Source organism: Sinocyclocheilus anshuiensis, unplaced genomic scaffold (genome assembly GCF_001515605.1).
Source record: "Sinocyclocheilus anshuiensis isolate Anshui unplaced genomic scaffold, SAMN03320099.WGS_v1.1 scaffold782, whole genome shotgun sequence".
Classification (NCBI taxonomy): Eukaryota; Metazoa; Chordata; class Actinopteri; order Cypriniformes; family Cyprinidae; genus Sinocyclocheilus; species Sinocyclocheilus anshuiensis.
The window spans coordinates 2,325,060-2,340,309 of NW_015546111.1; the positions used below are offsets into that span (position 1 = coordinate 2,325,060).

Below are 15,250 nucleotides of genomic sequence, written 5' to 3' on the forward strand. Positions count from 1 at the left end.
GGACACTTAGAAACTCCAAAAGGACACCAAAGAACCAAATGATATAAGGAGCCCATATAAGCACATATGAAAGAAAGAAATAATCTGAATTTTATAGTATGTGTACAGTACAACACCAAAGAGCTTTTTTCATTTTAGAGAAGCCAAGTTGCGATACCGAACAGGACCACATGGAGATTAGCGGTAAATCTCCATCACCTGCGTCAGTGAACTCGTCACTGAACAACGGCTCTGTGTAGTTAATGCTGCTCAATGTGAAAGCCCGCAGGTGATGGAGATTTACCGATTAATCGCAATAACCGTAACCATTTTTAGACAATTAATCGTCAGCCAAATTTCATAATCGTAACAGCCCTACCTTGCGCTCCTCCACCTTCCGTTTGAGGATGCCCCACAGATGCTCAATAGGGTTTAGGTCTGGAGACATGCTTGGCCAAATTCATGACCTTTACCCTCAGCTTCTTTAGCAAGGCAGTGGTCGTCTTGGAGGTGTGTTTGGGGTCGTTATCATGTTGGAATACTGCCCTGCGGCCCAGTCTCCGAAGGGAGGGGATCATGCTCTGCTTCAGTATGTTGGCCACAGTACATGTTGGCATTCATGGTTCCCTCAATGAACTGTAGCTCCCCAGTGCCGGCAGCACTCATGTAGCCCCAGACCATGACACTCCCACCACCATGCTTGACTGTAGGCAAGACACACTTGTCTTTGTACTCCTCACCTGTCTTTGTACTCCTCACACACGCTTGACACCATCTGAACATCTTGGTCTCATCAGACCACAGGACATGGTTCCAGTAATCCATGTCCTTAGTCTGCTTGTCTTCAGCAAACTGTTTGCGGGCTTTCTTGTGCATCATCTTTAGAAGAGGCTTCCTTCTGTTTTGAGAAAAGTCTCTTATGCTCACCATGGCTGCATTTATTTGATCAAAAATACAGTAAAAACAGTGATAACGTGAAATATTAATTACAATTTAAAATAACTGTTTTCTATTAAAATATTTTTTTATTAAATAAGTTATTCATGTTTTCATTCTAATGTGGTAATTTGGTGCTCAAGAAACCGTTTTTATTATCAATGATGAAAACACTTGTGCTGATTAATATTTTCGTGGAAACACATCTTTGAGAACATATAAAAACAACTGAAAAACTGTAGCTGTTTGTGTGTTTTGGTTTAGAATCTTTCCCAGACCCACAAGCTGAATGACCTGATTCAAGATGTCAAGGAAAAAGGACATAAGATGAAGATCTGCCCCCCTGCTGAGACTAACTTGGTACGTTCCAACTATCATGGACTGAACTAGTCCAGTCGCTGTCATAATCTCAAAATGCCTCACCGCACTGTATGTTAGATATGATATGAGTACTATGCTTTCTTACAGGGGCCACTAACAGTGACGTTGCCCAGCCCAGAACCCCTCACTTCAGCCATGTTCCTGTTCCTCCAAAGCATGAAGGAGCCTGGGAAAGGGCCTGTCTCCCCCAAGATCCTTTTCAAGCAGCTCTGTCAGAAGTATGTCTATACTGCCGCCATTTGTAAATATACACTGTGAAAGTCTCTACAAGCTCTGTGGGTCAGCAAATCTAAACATGGCTAATTGTTCGTCAATGTACGCCAAGCGGTTTCAAGCCTCTGTTTTAAACCCAAATGGTTGGTTGGATCCCTGCTCTCTGGGGTTGATTTTTATGCCATGTACAGACTGAATGGTTCACTGGCTGTTGTTTAAATGTTGTTTGAATGTGCTGAATGGTTGGGTGGCTCAGACAGGAGCCTGCCAGGCAGTTGGGTGTCTCTCTGGTGCTTCTGTGATATTAACTCAGGTACTGTGCCTTTATCAGACCTGTGGGTTTGCATGTGTGTACATGTGCGTTCTGCTCACCTGGCATCATCTCAGCCTTAAGCGCACCAATTCATTTTAGCATATACACACGCACAAAAACACATCAGCCATTATGAATGCATAAAACATGTACAATGCTTTGAAAAAGTAAGCACATCACATGAAAAGTAAACATTTATGAATACTTTTTTTGGTGTTTTGATAAAGACAAAATGACAGAAAGACAAACGTTTCACTGAAAAATGCACAATATATTATTTTACAGCCTAGGGTGAAGTCATTATGTACATTAACATCGATTTGGGACAAATATAATGTATTTTAATTTAAAACCGTGTGAATGGCGCTCTGCAGCGTGGCAGGATTTCGGTCGTCTGAATCAACGTATCCGTTTGCTTTCTCACGTCACATCTTTAAATCTGCAACTTCGCTGGCTAACATATGCATTAATGTGACCAGATTATATAAACTAATGCAAATAGATGGTAACAATCATGACATTAAACATTTGCATCAGACTTGTGTGTGTTTTGGTCACATTGTTTTAACCATTTGAGGTGCTTCTAATGTTCAAGTCCTCTCAGCCTTGATAGCAAGATACTGCTGTCCTATCTCTGCTATTGCAGCATCTAGTCAACAAATTAATTACTTAGTAATGATATGAAAACATGCACTGCAGTTTAATGTGCACACACCGTTTAGTTGTCGATGTTTTAAATCCCCATCTGAAGTGTCCCACTCTGTGCAGCATGCAGTGTCACGTGTCAAAACAAACAGCACGTGGTGTCAGTGATTTCCACCTCTAGAGGTTACATTACTGTATAATGACTGTGGACCTTCTCAGCTTGGTCCAGCAACATACGCAACCCGGAAAAACTGTCGGCATGGATTTTTGCCAGCAGTCCACTATCTGTGCCGATTAATCAGCAAAACTGATACATCGTTCGACCTCTAATTAAAACACACTGAATCTCACATACACCTTTAATGTAATTTCCTCTCTAGGGTCAAGTGACGGCCTTCTGTGATGACGGTTTATGTCTGTGCGCTTGTGCAATCCAGGATGTCCTTGACAGGAAAGATCCTGTGTAATGCGTTTGTTGACCGGCAAACTACGGGCCACAGCTGTTGGTCTGATGGGGTACTTGAACTACTGCGCCATTTGCAATGTTGGACAATGTGGCAGAATGGCATCTTTTGAGACATCATGCTTTAAAGGACAGTGTTTTTGAAGGTGGGATCAACCCAACCATAAAATGGGTGAAGAACAAGTAGCCTGTGTGCGTGTTTGTGTGTTACACAGCTGAGTGCTATTGGCATGGTTGATCGAGGGCCAGGTCATGCTGCCAGCTGGACAGATCTGAGCAGCACCAGTGCCAGCAGTGGTCCAAAGAGCAGTCAGCAGCATTCCCTGCTCACCACACACTGCTCCTGGTGTGAGTGAGAGTCCCAGCTTGTAAACACGCACACTGACCCTGAGCCCAGATGTCTGTATCTTCCACTTTCTTTAACTACATTTGATTTGTACTGTATTTAATTATGTCTCAAACCTTTTTGCCTATTTCACATTGAGATTGAATGGAACTTATTTTGTGTCTGTTAATGCAGAGATTCAAGCACACATGCACCAGTTCGAATTATAGCACTTTTAAGGATGTTCTGGTTGGCAATGTGAAATAATAGGCTTTAGTTACACTGGCTGCTATTTTGGTTCTCATATCTCAAACATTTTCTCCCTCCTTACTAATAATTTTATGGGGTTCAAAATAGAGCCCGACCGATATATCGTTTTGCCGATATTATTGGCCGATATGAGCCTGTCGCCGATATATCGGTATCGGCGAATATGCCTGAAGGGATCCCCCGAATTTGGGGGAGATCCGCCGGCGCGTTCGCGAGATAGTGACACCAGTCAACACTTTCACTTCAGTAAGGAGGTTTCTTGTTCTGGCAGCAGCATTCAAGCGTTGTCTTACTCGACCGTAAATGCCCTGCGAAGTGGACTTCACATGAAATTCCGACATGATTCCAGTTCCAAGGGAACGTACACGTTACATAAACTATTATGCTTTCTCAGGGGGTTGCTGCTTTTTGGATTTAAAAATACTTGACCCGTTTAGTTTTAGCTATGCTCTTTGCCAAAAGAACTTTTTTTTTTGTTAGGTTTCTAGATCTTCTGCAACAGAATTATTGCTCTTTGCATTTAGTTCTTGTGTCTATATGGGAAGAATAATGTACAGTTAGACAGTTTTTATTACAAAATAAACCCTGGCTGACAGGTTGATGGCTGATGTAAAGATGGTAATCTGAAAGTGATTAGTGACCAGATCTGCATACCAAATAATTCAACCAGCAGGCAGGCAAACTTTAAAGGGGGCTTCAAGATGACTTAAACATGATAAACAAAATAAAAAAACAAGCATTAAAATGAGCATAAAAAACTAAAATTTTAAACCACACCATCAACAACTTTTTTTTTTCTTTTCTTTGAATAACCAATAGGGATGTAACGATTAACCGCGAGCCGGTTGAAAATCGATTCATATTTATTTTATTTGTTACTTATTTGATTTGGGGCTTGTTTTAAAATGTTAATTTAGTTATTTACATTTACATTATATTTACGTCACTTTCAAAAAAAATAAAAATTAAAAAATAAATTAAAAAAGCGGGGAAGTCGTGGCCTAATGGTTAGAGAGTCGGACTCATAACCCAAAGGTTGCAAGGTTCCCACTTCTTGGAAAACCTTGATATACTGTATGAAGTGTGATTTCTAAATGTAATTTAAAATAATAATTCTTATTATGACATATTCAGCATACACATTTTTATAAGGAATATAAGTTTTTCTAGTTATGCCATTTTATTATGTAGAAAATGCAAGTAAAAATAACATTTTTCCTCTTACAGACATCTGGAAAGGTCATTTTGGTTAAAAATAGTGCATGGGCCCCTTGAAGAACATTCAGCTCTTAAAAATTCAATAATTCTGAAATGTATCTTAATGTTTATTAGTTACTTATTATATAGACACTACTAGTTTCTGTAATCTAAAAAAAATTGTTTGAAAACAAAACAGCAGTCATTACAGCAGCCTACGTGAAGAAGCGTTTTTTTTGTGGACAGTTTGGGACTTTGAAGTCAAAAAGATTGAGAACCACTCGAATAGCCTAATCGTTTTTTGGGGTAATTCTGCTGATATTTCAGGTGATAAATTAATTGCTTAGTTGCCAAAATCTGTGCTTAGCTCTGAGATGTATGTTTGTGTCTCATAGAACTGTTTGTTGTGTATGTTTTATGCTCAGCGTAAGATGCGTGTATGGCAGTGTTTTATATTCGTCTGATGTAGTATGCTTTTGTGTGCCTGTGTGCATTGCAGCATTGTACTGGCACTGTCTGGTACTAACTCATCCGCTGTTAATTGTGTTAGTGGTTACAGCTGTCCATCTGTGGCAGGGCCATATTAAGTGCACCGCTACAGGCTCCTTCAGCCTTCTCTTCCAGTGGAATGAGCTTCCAGAACATTCTCGGTCTCTCTCCCACTGGAGCCCATATCACCCGTCAGCTTCTCCCAAACACATTCACTCCGTTCCTGCCCTTCTGCAGCTCATGCTGTGCTTGTACCAGCCTGATCCGCCTACTGTAATATAATTAAAACAAATATAGTGAAAGTAACCATGTGGGCTTTATATTATGTGCAAAAAAGGGTTAAAATCACATTACATTCTAACGTTGTAACATTACAATCTACTTTTTATAATGCACGCAGCGGCGCTCGTTCACTGAAGTCTATGAAGTTTTCCGGAGAATCGCGCGCAGAAGGCACATGCACTCCTGACTGCAAAAAGACAAATAGCCGCTTTAAACTAGACATGTTAATTACATCTTATGAGGTATTTTAAAGCTCTTAATATAAAGTATGTCTCATGTTTCTGACAAAAAAGGATTAGCACTTTTCCCCTCAGCAGCTCACTGTGTCCTCCGCTATTTTTCAGATGTGCTGTATCAAACTACTGTATATCGATATAGGAGGTATTGCCTCATACCATATTGTTTATAAATATATATTGATATATCGTACAAACTCGATATACTGCCCAGCCATCTACTATCAGGATGTCCGCGGTGTCTTAAAAAGTATTAAAAGTTGATAAATCAATTGAGAAAATTAAGGCCCTTAAAAAGTATTAAACAGTCTTAAATGCCATTTTCCAAGGCATTACATTTTGTATCATCTTTTCATTATGTATATTTGTCGAATAGTGGGGTTCTGTGTATTTTATTTATGGAATCCCGCAAGATTTGACGTCATCTGTTACGGCGCTCACTGACTGACTGCGCCGCTGTGTGATAGCGCTGGGCTTGTTGATCCCGCTCTCGCTGAATTTCTGACCATTACAGCACGCTCCCATCTGCTCCCGCAAACATTATAATATTGTATATATTTTCACGCATCAAGGCGCCACTATCAATATGTGGGGTATTTAAATCCCCTTTGAATGAACGCTCGCAGTCGTAGTTCACTTTCGATTTCGCAATCGCGCGCGCACTGTGTAAGGGAGCACATTCTACGATAAAATATATTTGTCAATGCGCTCGGGATCTGTTGAGAAGCAAATCCTCCAACATCTTGTCAGTTATCTCTCCTTACTTTTGACCCGTGATTAGTCAAATCTGACTTCTGCAGCTCGTGTTGGATGCAGGGTTGTTGTTGTTTTTTTCCACGAAATTGGGCTGATTTTAAACTGTTGCCATATGGGTTGATTTTCCCCAGTGGGTTAAAGGTTTGAAATATTGCATAAATTACATTTGGTTGAAATGCTTGTACTGAAACATTTTGCATTCTACCTGTAATAAAACTGCCAAATGTTTTGGGCCACACTAGTAGGAAGCATTTGAGCTGTGTTTATGATAAATGTGCATAACAGTGACTGTAAAATATGTATTTTAGGGATGGAAATTACATTTTTATATTTGGAATATGGTAATTGTGCTACTTTGGGCTGTTTTTTTTTTTTTTACTGGCATGGGCTTGGGATGCACAGTTAAAATTATGTAATAGTTGTGATCATTATTTTACCTTCCATGATCATTCAGACATGATCAGGTGCAGTACTGACACTCTGTCAAATCTGCATCAAATCAAGCACTCCGTAATCACAGGTAAACTGTCTGATCAGTCAGATGTTTGTCATGAGAAGTGTTCCACAAAACAGTTATGGTTTGAGTTGATGTGACAAATACATCTTTTGAATGTACTGTGTGAACTCATTGCCCTGTTAGCTCGGAGAGCTTTATTTTCCCTCCTCAATAAGTTTTGTCAGTTGTTTTGTTTATTGGTCTAATTCTTGTTTATTTGGTTGCATTGGTTAGTAACTCAATTAATTATCTTGTGCTTCTTCCCCACTTCTGAATTATGTTGTATTGATAAGGAGTTATCACAGAGTAAGTCTGTTTAATTGTGCTATCTTACAATCAATATATAGTAAATGTAAGTTAAAGTGTCACCGATGTAACCGGTTAAAACTTGGAGTGGCGATGAGGTCTTAAAATGTATGGAAAGAGTCTTAAAAAAGGTCTTAAAAGGTATTAAATTTAACTCCATGATTCCTGTGTATACCCTGACTATGCATACACAGTGGGGTTCAAAATCATTTTATTTTTAAGGTTTATTTGATGAATAAAAAATTTAGAAGACTGCATTTATTTTAAATTATTTTATTTAAATGTAGACCTATACTGTCATTTTTCATTTAATGCATTCTTGTTGAAAAAAATCTTTAAAAAATAAATGAATAAAAGAATCAATCTTATTGACCACAGACTTTTTATAAAGTGAATTTATCAAATTAAAATATTATTATTTTACTTCAGAAAAAAAATCTAAATTCTAAAATTTTATTTTCAGGTTTTAAATCATCCCAATCCTAGACTTTAAATTTGGTCTCAGACTTTTAGACTCCACTGTAGATTGCTGTGGTATTTTTATGCTGTAAGTTCTTCATGCATGATGCTACTGAATGGTAGTGCTGATGAGAAAAGAAGCAGTGAGAAACAGAGAAAGTCTCTGCAGACCCCCTGTTCATGACCTGTGTTAGAAGCAGGTGGCTGGACATTCTTAAACGCACTATGATCACACAGAGCCACACAGAACGTCAAAACTCATCAGCCCATGGTAGAGGTGTTCCAGACTGTCTGACCATCCGTCCTGCCAGTGCATCCATTCACCCAGCCTGCCCTCACAAACACAGTGCTTGCTAACTTAGCAGGTAATAGCAAAATCATTGATGAGCATCTGGACAGCCTTAGGCGTCCCAACCCGACACAACACCTTGACTTGCCCCTTTACCCTTCGGTTCATCACCAGGCCAAATGGCCTTCCCATCAGCTTCACCAGCTATCCAGACTCACTGCACAACAGGTTGATACAGGGCCGGTTCCAGCCGCCCATATGTTGCCCGCAGCTGGCCCACATCTGGCCTGGGCTACCCAGCAGAATGTCTAAGGAGATGTTTCCTAAACGCCCAACATGTTTTTCCACTAGATTTACCACAGGGTTATCTGGGAGGAAGGACAAACTTATATTTAGGGTGGTCTTGTCTGGTTCTGTTCTGTACATCAACCCTCTACATTGCGAGTAAATCACTAGCATATGTGACTAAATCTTACTCTGGGCAACTAAATAATGTCTATCGTTAGCCATTGGCTAATAAATTCTTAGATTTTACTCGCCAGTGTGCGAGTTGGAGGCTAATTATACGTTTAGCCAGTACCGTCGCAAGGGCTGTGCCAAGTGTGCGACTGCACAGGACCTCGCGCCTCTAGAGGGCCTCGCTCCCTGCATTTTATGTCGTTTATGTCTTATTTTTATTGCTGTTTTTCCACGCATTTTGTCCTTTGAAAGACTAAAATAGTCATAGCTGATAGACAGTATAAGACTGTGTATAAGAATGAGTAAAGCTGTTTGTTGTTAGGATGACAAAAAGTTTTAAAAGTTAAACTTTTAGGCTGGTCTGCCTCAGTGGTCCAACAGCGCTCGTCAATGTCAAAATGATCGAGATGGCCAATCAAATCAAAGAAGGTGGGTCTTACTGTCACAACGCAATGAGAGTTCGTGGAATGATGTAAGTACAGTAGTACTGTATTAGAAAACTGTTTTACGATAGAAATGTTCAACGACCGACCGTAATAGACTATCTAGTGATGCAAACTCAACTTTTTATGAAATTTCGCCGTTTTGAATTGAAAATATGTGATCATGATTCATGTAAATCATAAATGAACGTGACAAGAGACGTTTGCGTTTTCGGCTATTAGACATACGAATAAGAGTGAATGTGCACATTTAAAAAAAATATTATTTTCAAATAGTGTAAATTGATTACTGCTTCATATGAAGAGTTCAGATGCAAAAGCCTTTAAGTGCCGTTTGAAATTTTCTTCTAAAATTAGCATTTTTATCAGACTCCTATGTGTAGGTTCAGTAATTTCACTTTATTTTCTTTCCCATTAAAGTAAAATAAGTGAACATAAACATAGGAGCCTGAGAAAATAAACATTTTAAAAGAAAATTTTAGATGGCACTTAGAGAGGCTTTTGCATCTGAACTCTTCATATATAACTACAAACCTAGAACTTATTTTACTTCGCACAGGGCCTCGCACCCCCCCTTGCGACGGCCATGCGTTTAGCACAGATATATTTTCACTCGCTGAACACTCTGACTGAACGCTTGAGAGTTTTGCTCTCCGTCAAGCGATCTGTGCTATTCATCTCAATGGATGCGCTGCGTACCTGTAGACGTACTGTAAACTCTAGTGTAAAGGAGCACGACAGTGCTATATTTCTCTCACATGCAAAGAGAGAGAGCGAGAGTCTTACATACCACGCTGAATCAACGCGCTACATGTAAACAATATACTTTGTTGAATTTTCCTGTCAAAATAACGGAGTTCATTTAGAATTATTCAGCTTTTAAGAACAAGCAGCAGAAGATATGCCGATTTCTCCAGTAGTGGGCGGAACTAATGCGCAAACAGCAATCTCATTGGCTGGCGCTCATCTATTGCCGTCCCTGTTTTGATTTCAGCAAATCAGTTAATTAATATGATTAACGTGATTAATATTCATGAACCCAGCAGTTAGTAGTAGTATTAGTAGTAGTATTATCTTTTAATAATAATTACTATTATCTATGACCAACGATATCTTAAGCATCACCACCAGTCCTAAGTCCAGTTAAAATGACAAATGTATTCATACATGGTTACCAAGTTTTAGTTCTAATCACTAGTTATATCATTAAATGGTGCTTTATTATCACATTATCATAATATAATGCTTGATTGACTGATGTTAAGAGTGTACATTCAGATATTTAAGAAGCTGTGCCATTTTACAAAGATAAGCTGATTTGGTAGAATCATATAGTAGTTTACTACATTGTATTTATGTATGTATGTGTGTAAAATGGTATATCAGTCTGGTGAGTAAACTAAAAAATGTACTAGCCAATGGCGATTATATTGCCACGGTGTGCGTAGAGGGTTGTACATAATTTCAGTTATTTTCAGCATGTGGCTTTATATGGTAGAAGGACATCAAGATATGACAAGTGTTTAGGGATGCACCGAAATTTAGGTCACCGTAATTGTTTGGTCATAAATACCATAAATTGCTGTTGTTGGTTTAAAAAAACTAGGCAGTAAATCTTGGACGAAATTTACATTGTTGAATATACTGTAAATACTGTCTCATGAGGTTGTTTTTCTAGAAAGATCTTGTGTTTTCAGTTGATCTCTGTTAGAAATGGTTTGTTTGACGTCAGTATCACATTAATCACGGTTTACACATGCAGAATTACACAATTGCAGTGTTTTTTCTATACAATATTTATTCATTCATTTGATGTAATTTCATATATATATGTGTGTGTGTGTGTGTGTATATATATATATATATATATATATTTTTTATTTTTTTTTTTTTTATTTTTTTTTTACTGTCATTATTGAAAATTTGCATTTTGCATGAAATTTGCATAACCCTTATCTGTTCTTTGTTCAATATTACTGAGAACATTTTGGCCATTTTAAAATCTCCATTACAAATGCAAATCTTAATAATGTAAATACACCAGCCTGTAAGAATCAAACAAAATCACACATCAACAGTGAGTAAAGCTGATATATACTCATCTAAAATTACTTAGCTGTATAAGGTGGTTCTTCCATATTAAATTGCGGGAATTTAATACTTAAAGGCTTCATTTTAATATTTTTAATTAAAATTTTCAGTTCTTTCAAATCTCAGAGAAATAAATTCCAATCTTGGGTCTATAATTCAGTATAGTGAGAGAATTGGTTAAAGGTCAGACTACTTTTATATATCTTTGTGTCTGAATGTGTATGATGTGTGGCTGCGCGTGTGTGACTGATCTCAGCTGGTTGAATGATGAAATGAAAAGTGAATGAAATTTGTCAGTGAAAAATAATAGCTCCCTTTAAGATCCTGAAACCTGCCGAGAGACAGCGAGAGTGTCACCTCATGCAGCATCAGAGAAAAGGCCTTGAGAGAAGATTATGTCCATTCTTCTCTCGTCTTTACTCGTCTATATGCTGCTGATTGCTTTTTGTGTGTGGCTTATTGGTGTTTGCGTGGCTTTGGCTCCTTTTGTCCCTGTGGATGTATTTACACTTGTGCCACTGTGTTTGTGTGACAGGAATTCTCATTCTGTGTGTGTTCAGGGCCCCTCGCTTTAAGGGTTACCAGCAACAGGACAGTCAGGAATTGCTGCACTACCTCCTGGACTCCATGAGAGTGGAGGAGACAAAGGTGAGTGTGATTTATTTATTTTTTATAGTAATTTTTTATTTAAAGAGTAACTTTGGCCCCGTTTTCATCTGGGATCGAGATCTGTCTCATGTGATTCGATCGCAAATTGTCAGATGAGACCACCTTTTAGACCTAGCAGTAATGTGCATCTTATCTTCTCTAACTACTTTTAATTTTAAGGGGAAGGTCCAAAAAACCGTTGCCTTTATGACCATATTCTGATTAATTAATAATAAAATATTAAAATCAAATGATAAAAATAGAAAGACTAAAATAAGTAATAATATAATTATAATTAATATAATATAATTTTATATATATATATATATATTGCTACATATAAAATTCTTGCTCAATTTAGGTTTTTTAAAGGTGGTATTTAGCTGATCTAAATATGAAATCATTGGTTGATTGACAGATGAGTGTGCAGTCCCTAGCTGCTTTTTTTTTTTTTAAGGAATGAGCATTTACACCTGAAGTATAGTGTGGTAGAGGTTTACAACCTGTTTATCTGTTTACCCTTTGTCTTGTTTCCATTGGAGTGGCCAGAAACTGTTAATACCAGGTCTACAGGGGGTCTTGTTCTCAGCCTTACGCCCTTAGTCCTCCTCAGTATGTGTATATAAACTATACCAGTCACTGCAAAGGGCTGCATTTGCAAACCGACGGTGGGACATTGACCTCTCTTGGGCAGATGCATAGAAGTTTGATAGGGTGGTTCTTATAGAATAATACAGCTTGTGGGTCTCTTAATGCGGACGTGCTAGGGGCCAAGACCAACGCAACCCCACCAGTGGCCCTAACTGGCCTAAGAAAGCGGGTGCAGCATCGAGCGATGAGCCCCAGGGCCAGCCAGGCCCATTCAGACTTGTGAATGTGGACAGTTGTGCCACTTAGGAACCTTACAAGTGGCGCGACTGGCCTCATTGTGCATCCTGGGAAACAGTCAGCTGCTTGTTGAAGTTTTGTGATGGAGGACCCAAACTTCCAAACTTAGGGGAGGCAGAGGGGGAGAACACAGGAAACAATCTGGTTTAAATGTTCCTCAATATCGTGTACTTCGGTAAATTTACGGATGGCATTTACTTTGATATATGCGCATAGTTATTAAGACATAACAAATACAAATATTTATACACTACCATTCAAAGGTTTGGGTTCAGTATGATTTTTTAAATGAAAACAATTAATACCGACAGAAAATATATTTATAATGTGTAAGATTTGTCTTTCATATAAATTCTATTAAAAGAATTCTCAAAAATCACAATTTCTACCAAAAAATTAAAAATCACAACTGATAAAAATAATAAATATTTATTGAGCACCAAATCAGCATATTAGAATGATTTCTGAGGGATCATGTGACACGTCGCCTCGATTTTTACAAAGCTCATCTCTGAGCAAGGCGTGCTCTGATTGGCCAGCTATCCAGTGCATTGTGATTGGCGAATACCTCAAGCGTGTGACGGAAATGTTACGCCCCTTACCATACTGTGATGCCCTGTTTGACCGGAGCGACGAGACAAAAACATTAAAACCCATTATAAACGAGGCATTTGTTGCATCCAGTGGGGACATAATTAAGGATTATAATGACTTATACTGTCTTTTTACGCATTGCATCGCGCCGCGTAAACATAAAACCATGTCTGCATTTGTGATCGGAGAAATGACAAACAACAAGCGCTACACTACACTGCTCAAAACTCTCGTTTGAATCGTCAGTGGCAAATTCTTTAATATAAAAAACGTAGCTACTTACAGTCTGTGAGTCAGAACAGCCGGCATTGTAGTCTACTCTTCCAGGATCAGGAAACAGTCCTCCATAAAATGTGCTGCACACATCTGAATATTTGGGTTAAACTGTTCTGGAACAGTGTTGTAAATACAACTTAACCACTGATTTCTAGTCGTGTCCTCTTTTGGAAGGCCAAACAAAGTAGTTTCGCTTTCACAACGAAACACACAGCGTCACACACGGCGGGCTTGAGTGAGCGGCGGCGGGCGGGCTAGAGTGTATAATGTTGTCATAATGTTGATGTTTTTATTTTATTTTTGATTAAATGAAAGCAGCTTTGGAGAGCATAAGAGACTTAAAAACATAAACGCATAACAAAAATAAATATTTATATTTGAATTTGTATACATTACAAAAGTGAAATATACACGCACGTTTTTGAGCCAAAGACATTATCTACTCAAATTTAATAATAGTTGAGGTTTCAATCATTATGATTTAGATTGTTTGTTTTATATATATATATATATATATATAAGCATGCTTCAAAATATTTTATCCCAGAGCTGAGACCCCTTAAGCCAGTCACCAGACAATGGACACCACAATATTTATGTTGATTAGCCAATAGGATCCCTGCTTCCAATATGCTAATTAACATCAATGAATTATCACCAATTAGCTGTTGAATAAAAATAGCTAAGAATGGGGTGCTCAAGTGAGCTCAACTTCTTAAGAGAGTGTGGTGGCCTAGTTATTTTAGGGTTTGTGTGATTAATTAGTGTGTGTTGCAGCGGGATATGATACAGATGGAGGTTTGGGGGGTTGAGTGGCTGATGGTGAGGGATTAACCAGGCTTTTGGCCTCAATAGCCCATCCCGAGCGTGGGGATGGGACAATGGGGGAGACCGGTTGAGCCCCACAGACATCGCCACCACGGCCAATTATCTATTGATTGGTGCTTTACTGTGACTGTGTCTTCTAACAGCTCTCTCACCAACACAGTCACTGACCATGTCACCTCTCATTAAGACCACAGGGACACTCACTTTCACAAGTCTTTGTCCACACATACATGGGATATACAATGCATTTGTTGTGTAAAATATGTAAAGCACACATTTACTTTACACCACGTACACGTGTTCATGGCCTTGTGTTTGCTTTAGTTTATTTACCGCAATAAAAACCTGAGAAAAAAGAACACGTCCAAGGGTGAAGATTTTAAAGTCTGAGGTGGAAAAATGGTCGTGACTTATTTAATTTGTTTATGGATGTCAAATGCGTAATGTCAAATAAGTAATTTTTCATAAATAACAAAAACATTGACATTTAGTTTTTCTTTATTATTTAATTCAAATCTTAACTTTTCATTATTTTAAGATAAGAAAGGTGATAATTCTGCTGTGCCTGTTATTTTGAGCACGATAAAGGAAGCTTTTTGTGACAGCAACTGTTTGAGCTTCATTATCTAACAAAGTGGCATCACATTGTGTTTTCATTGACAGCGCATTAAAGCAGGCATCCTCAAAGCCTTTAACAACCCCACGGAGAAGACAGCTGACGAGGAGACGAAACGACAAGTGAAGGGTGCTCCATCTATGCTTCCACCTGCTTTTCACATCATTCAGAACAATATTGCCATCTAGTGACAGCTTGCATTCACAAGATTCTAAACATAATGGCACTATTTACATGAAAATATCATTTTAAAAAGGATCTATCATTTGTGTTCTGAGTTGTTTAAATGTGTTTTATACATATATAACATAAATCTATAATATAAATCAATTTATATAAATATATATATATATATATATATATATATATGTA

General features: G+C 38.2%; 1 protein-coding gene across 2 annotated transcripts in view; it reads left to right on the forward strand.

The window, feature by feature from the left end:
• usp45 (ubiquitin specific peptidase 45) overlaps positions 1-15,250 on the forward strand; it is a 42,898-nt gene that overhangs the window by 18,974 nt on the left and 8,674 nt on the right. For both annotated transcript variants that reach the window (XM_016502544.1, XM_016502545.1), the window contains exons 7-10: positions 1,180-1,275; positions 1,384-1,514; positions 11,589-11,676; positions 14,926-15,007. In XM_016502544.1, the coding sequence (XP_016358030.1) occupies positions 1,180-1,275; positions 1,384-1,514; positions 11,589-11,676; positions 14,926-15,007 (397 nt within the window). The remainder of the gene's footprint in view (positions 1-1,179; positions 1,276-1,383; positions 1,515-11,588; positions 11,677-14,925; positions 15,008-15,250) is intronic.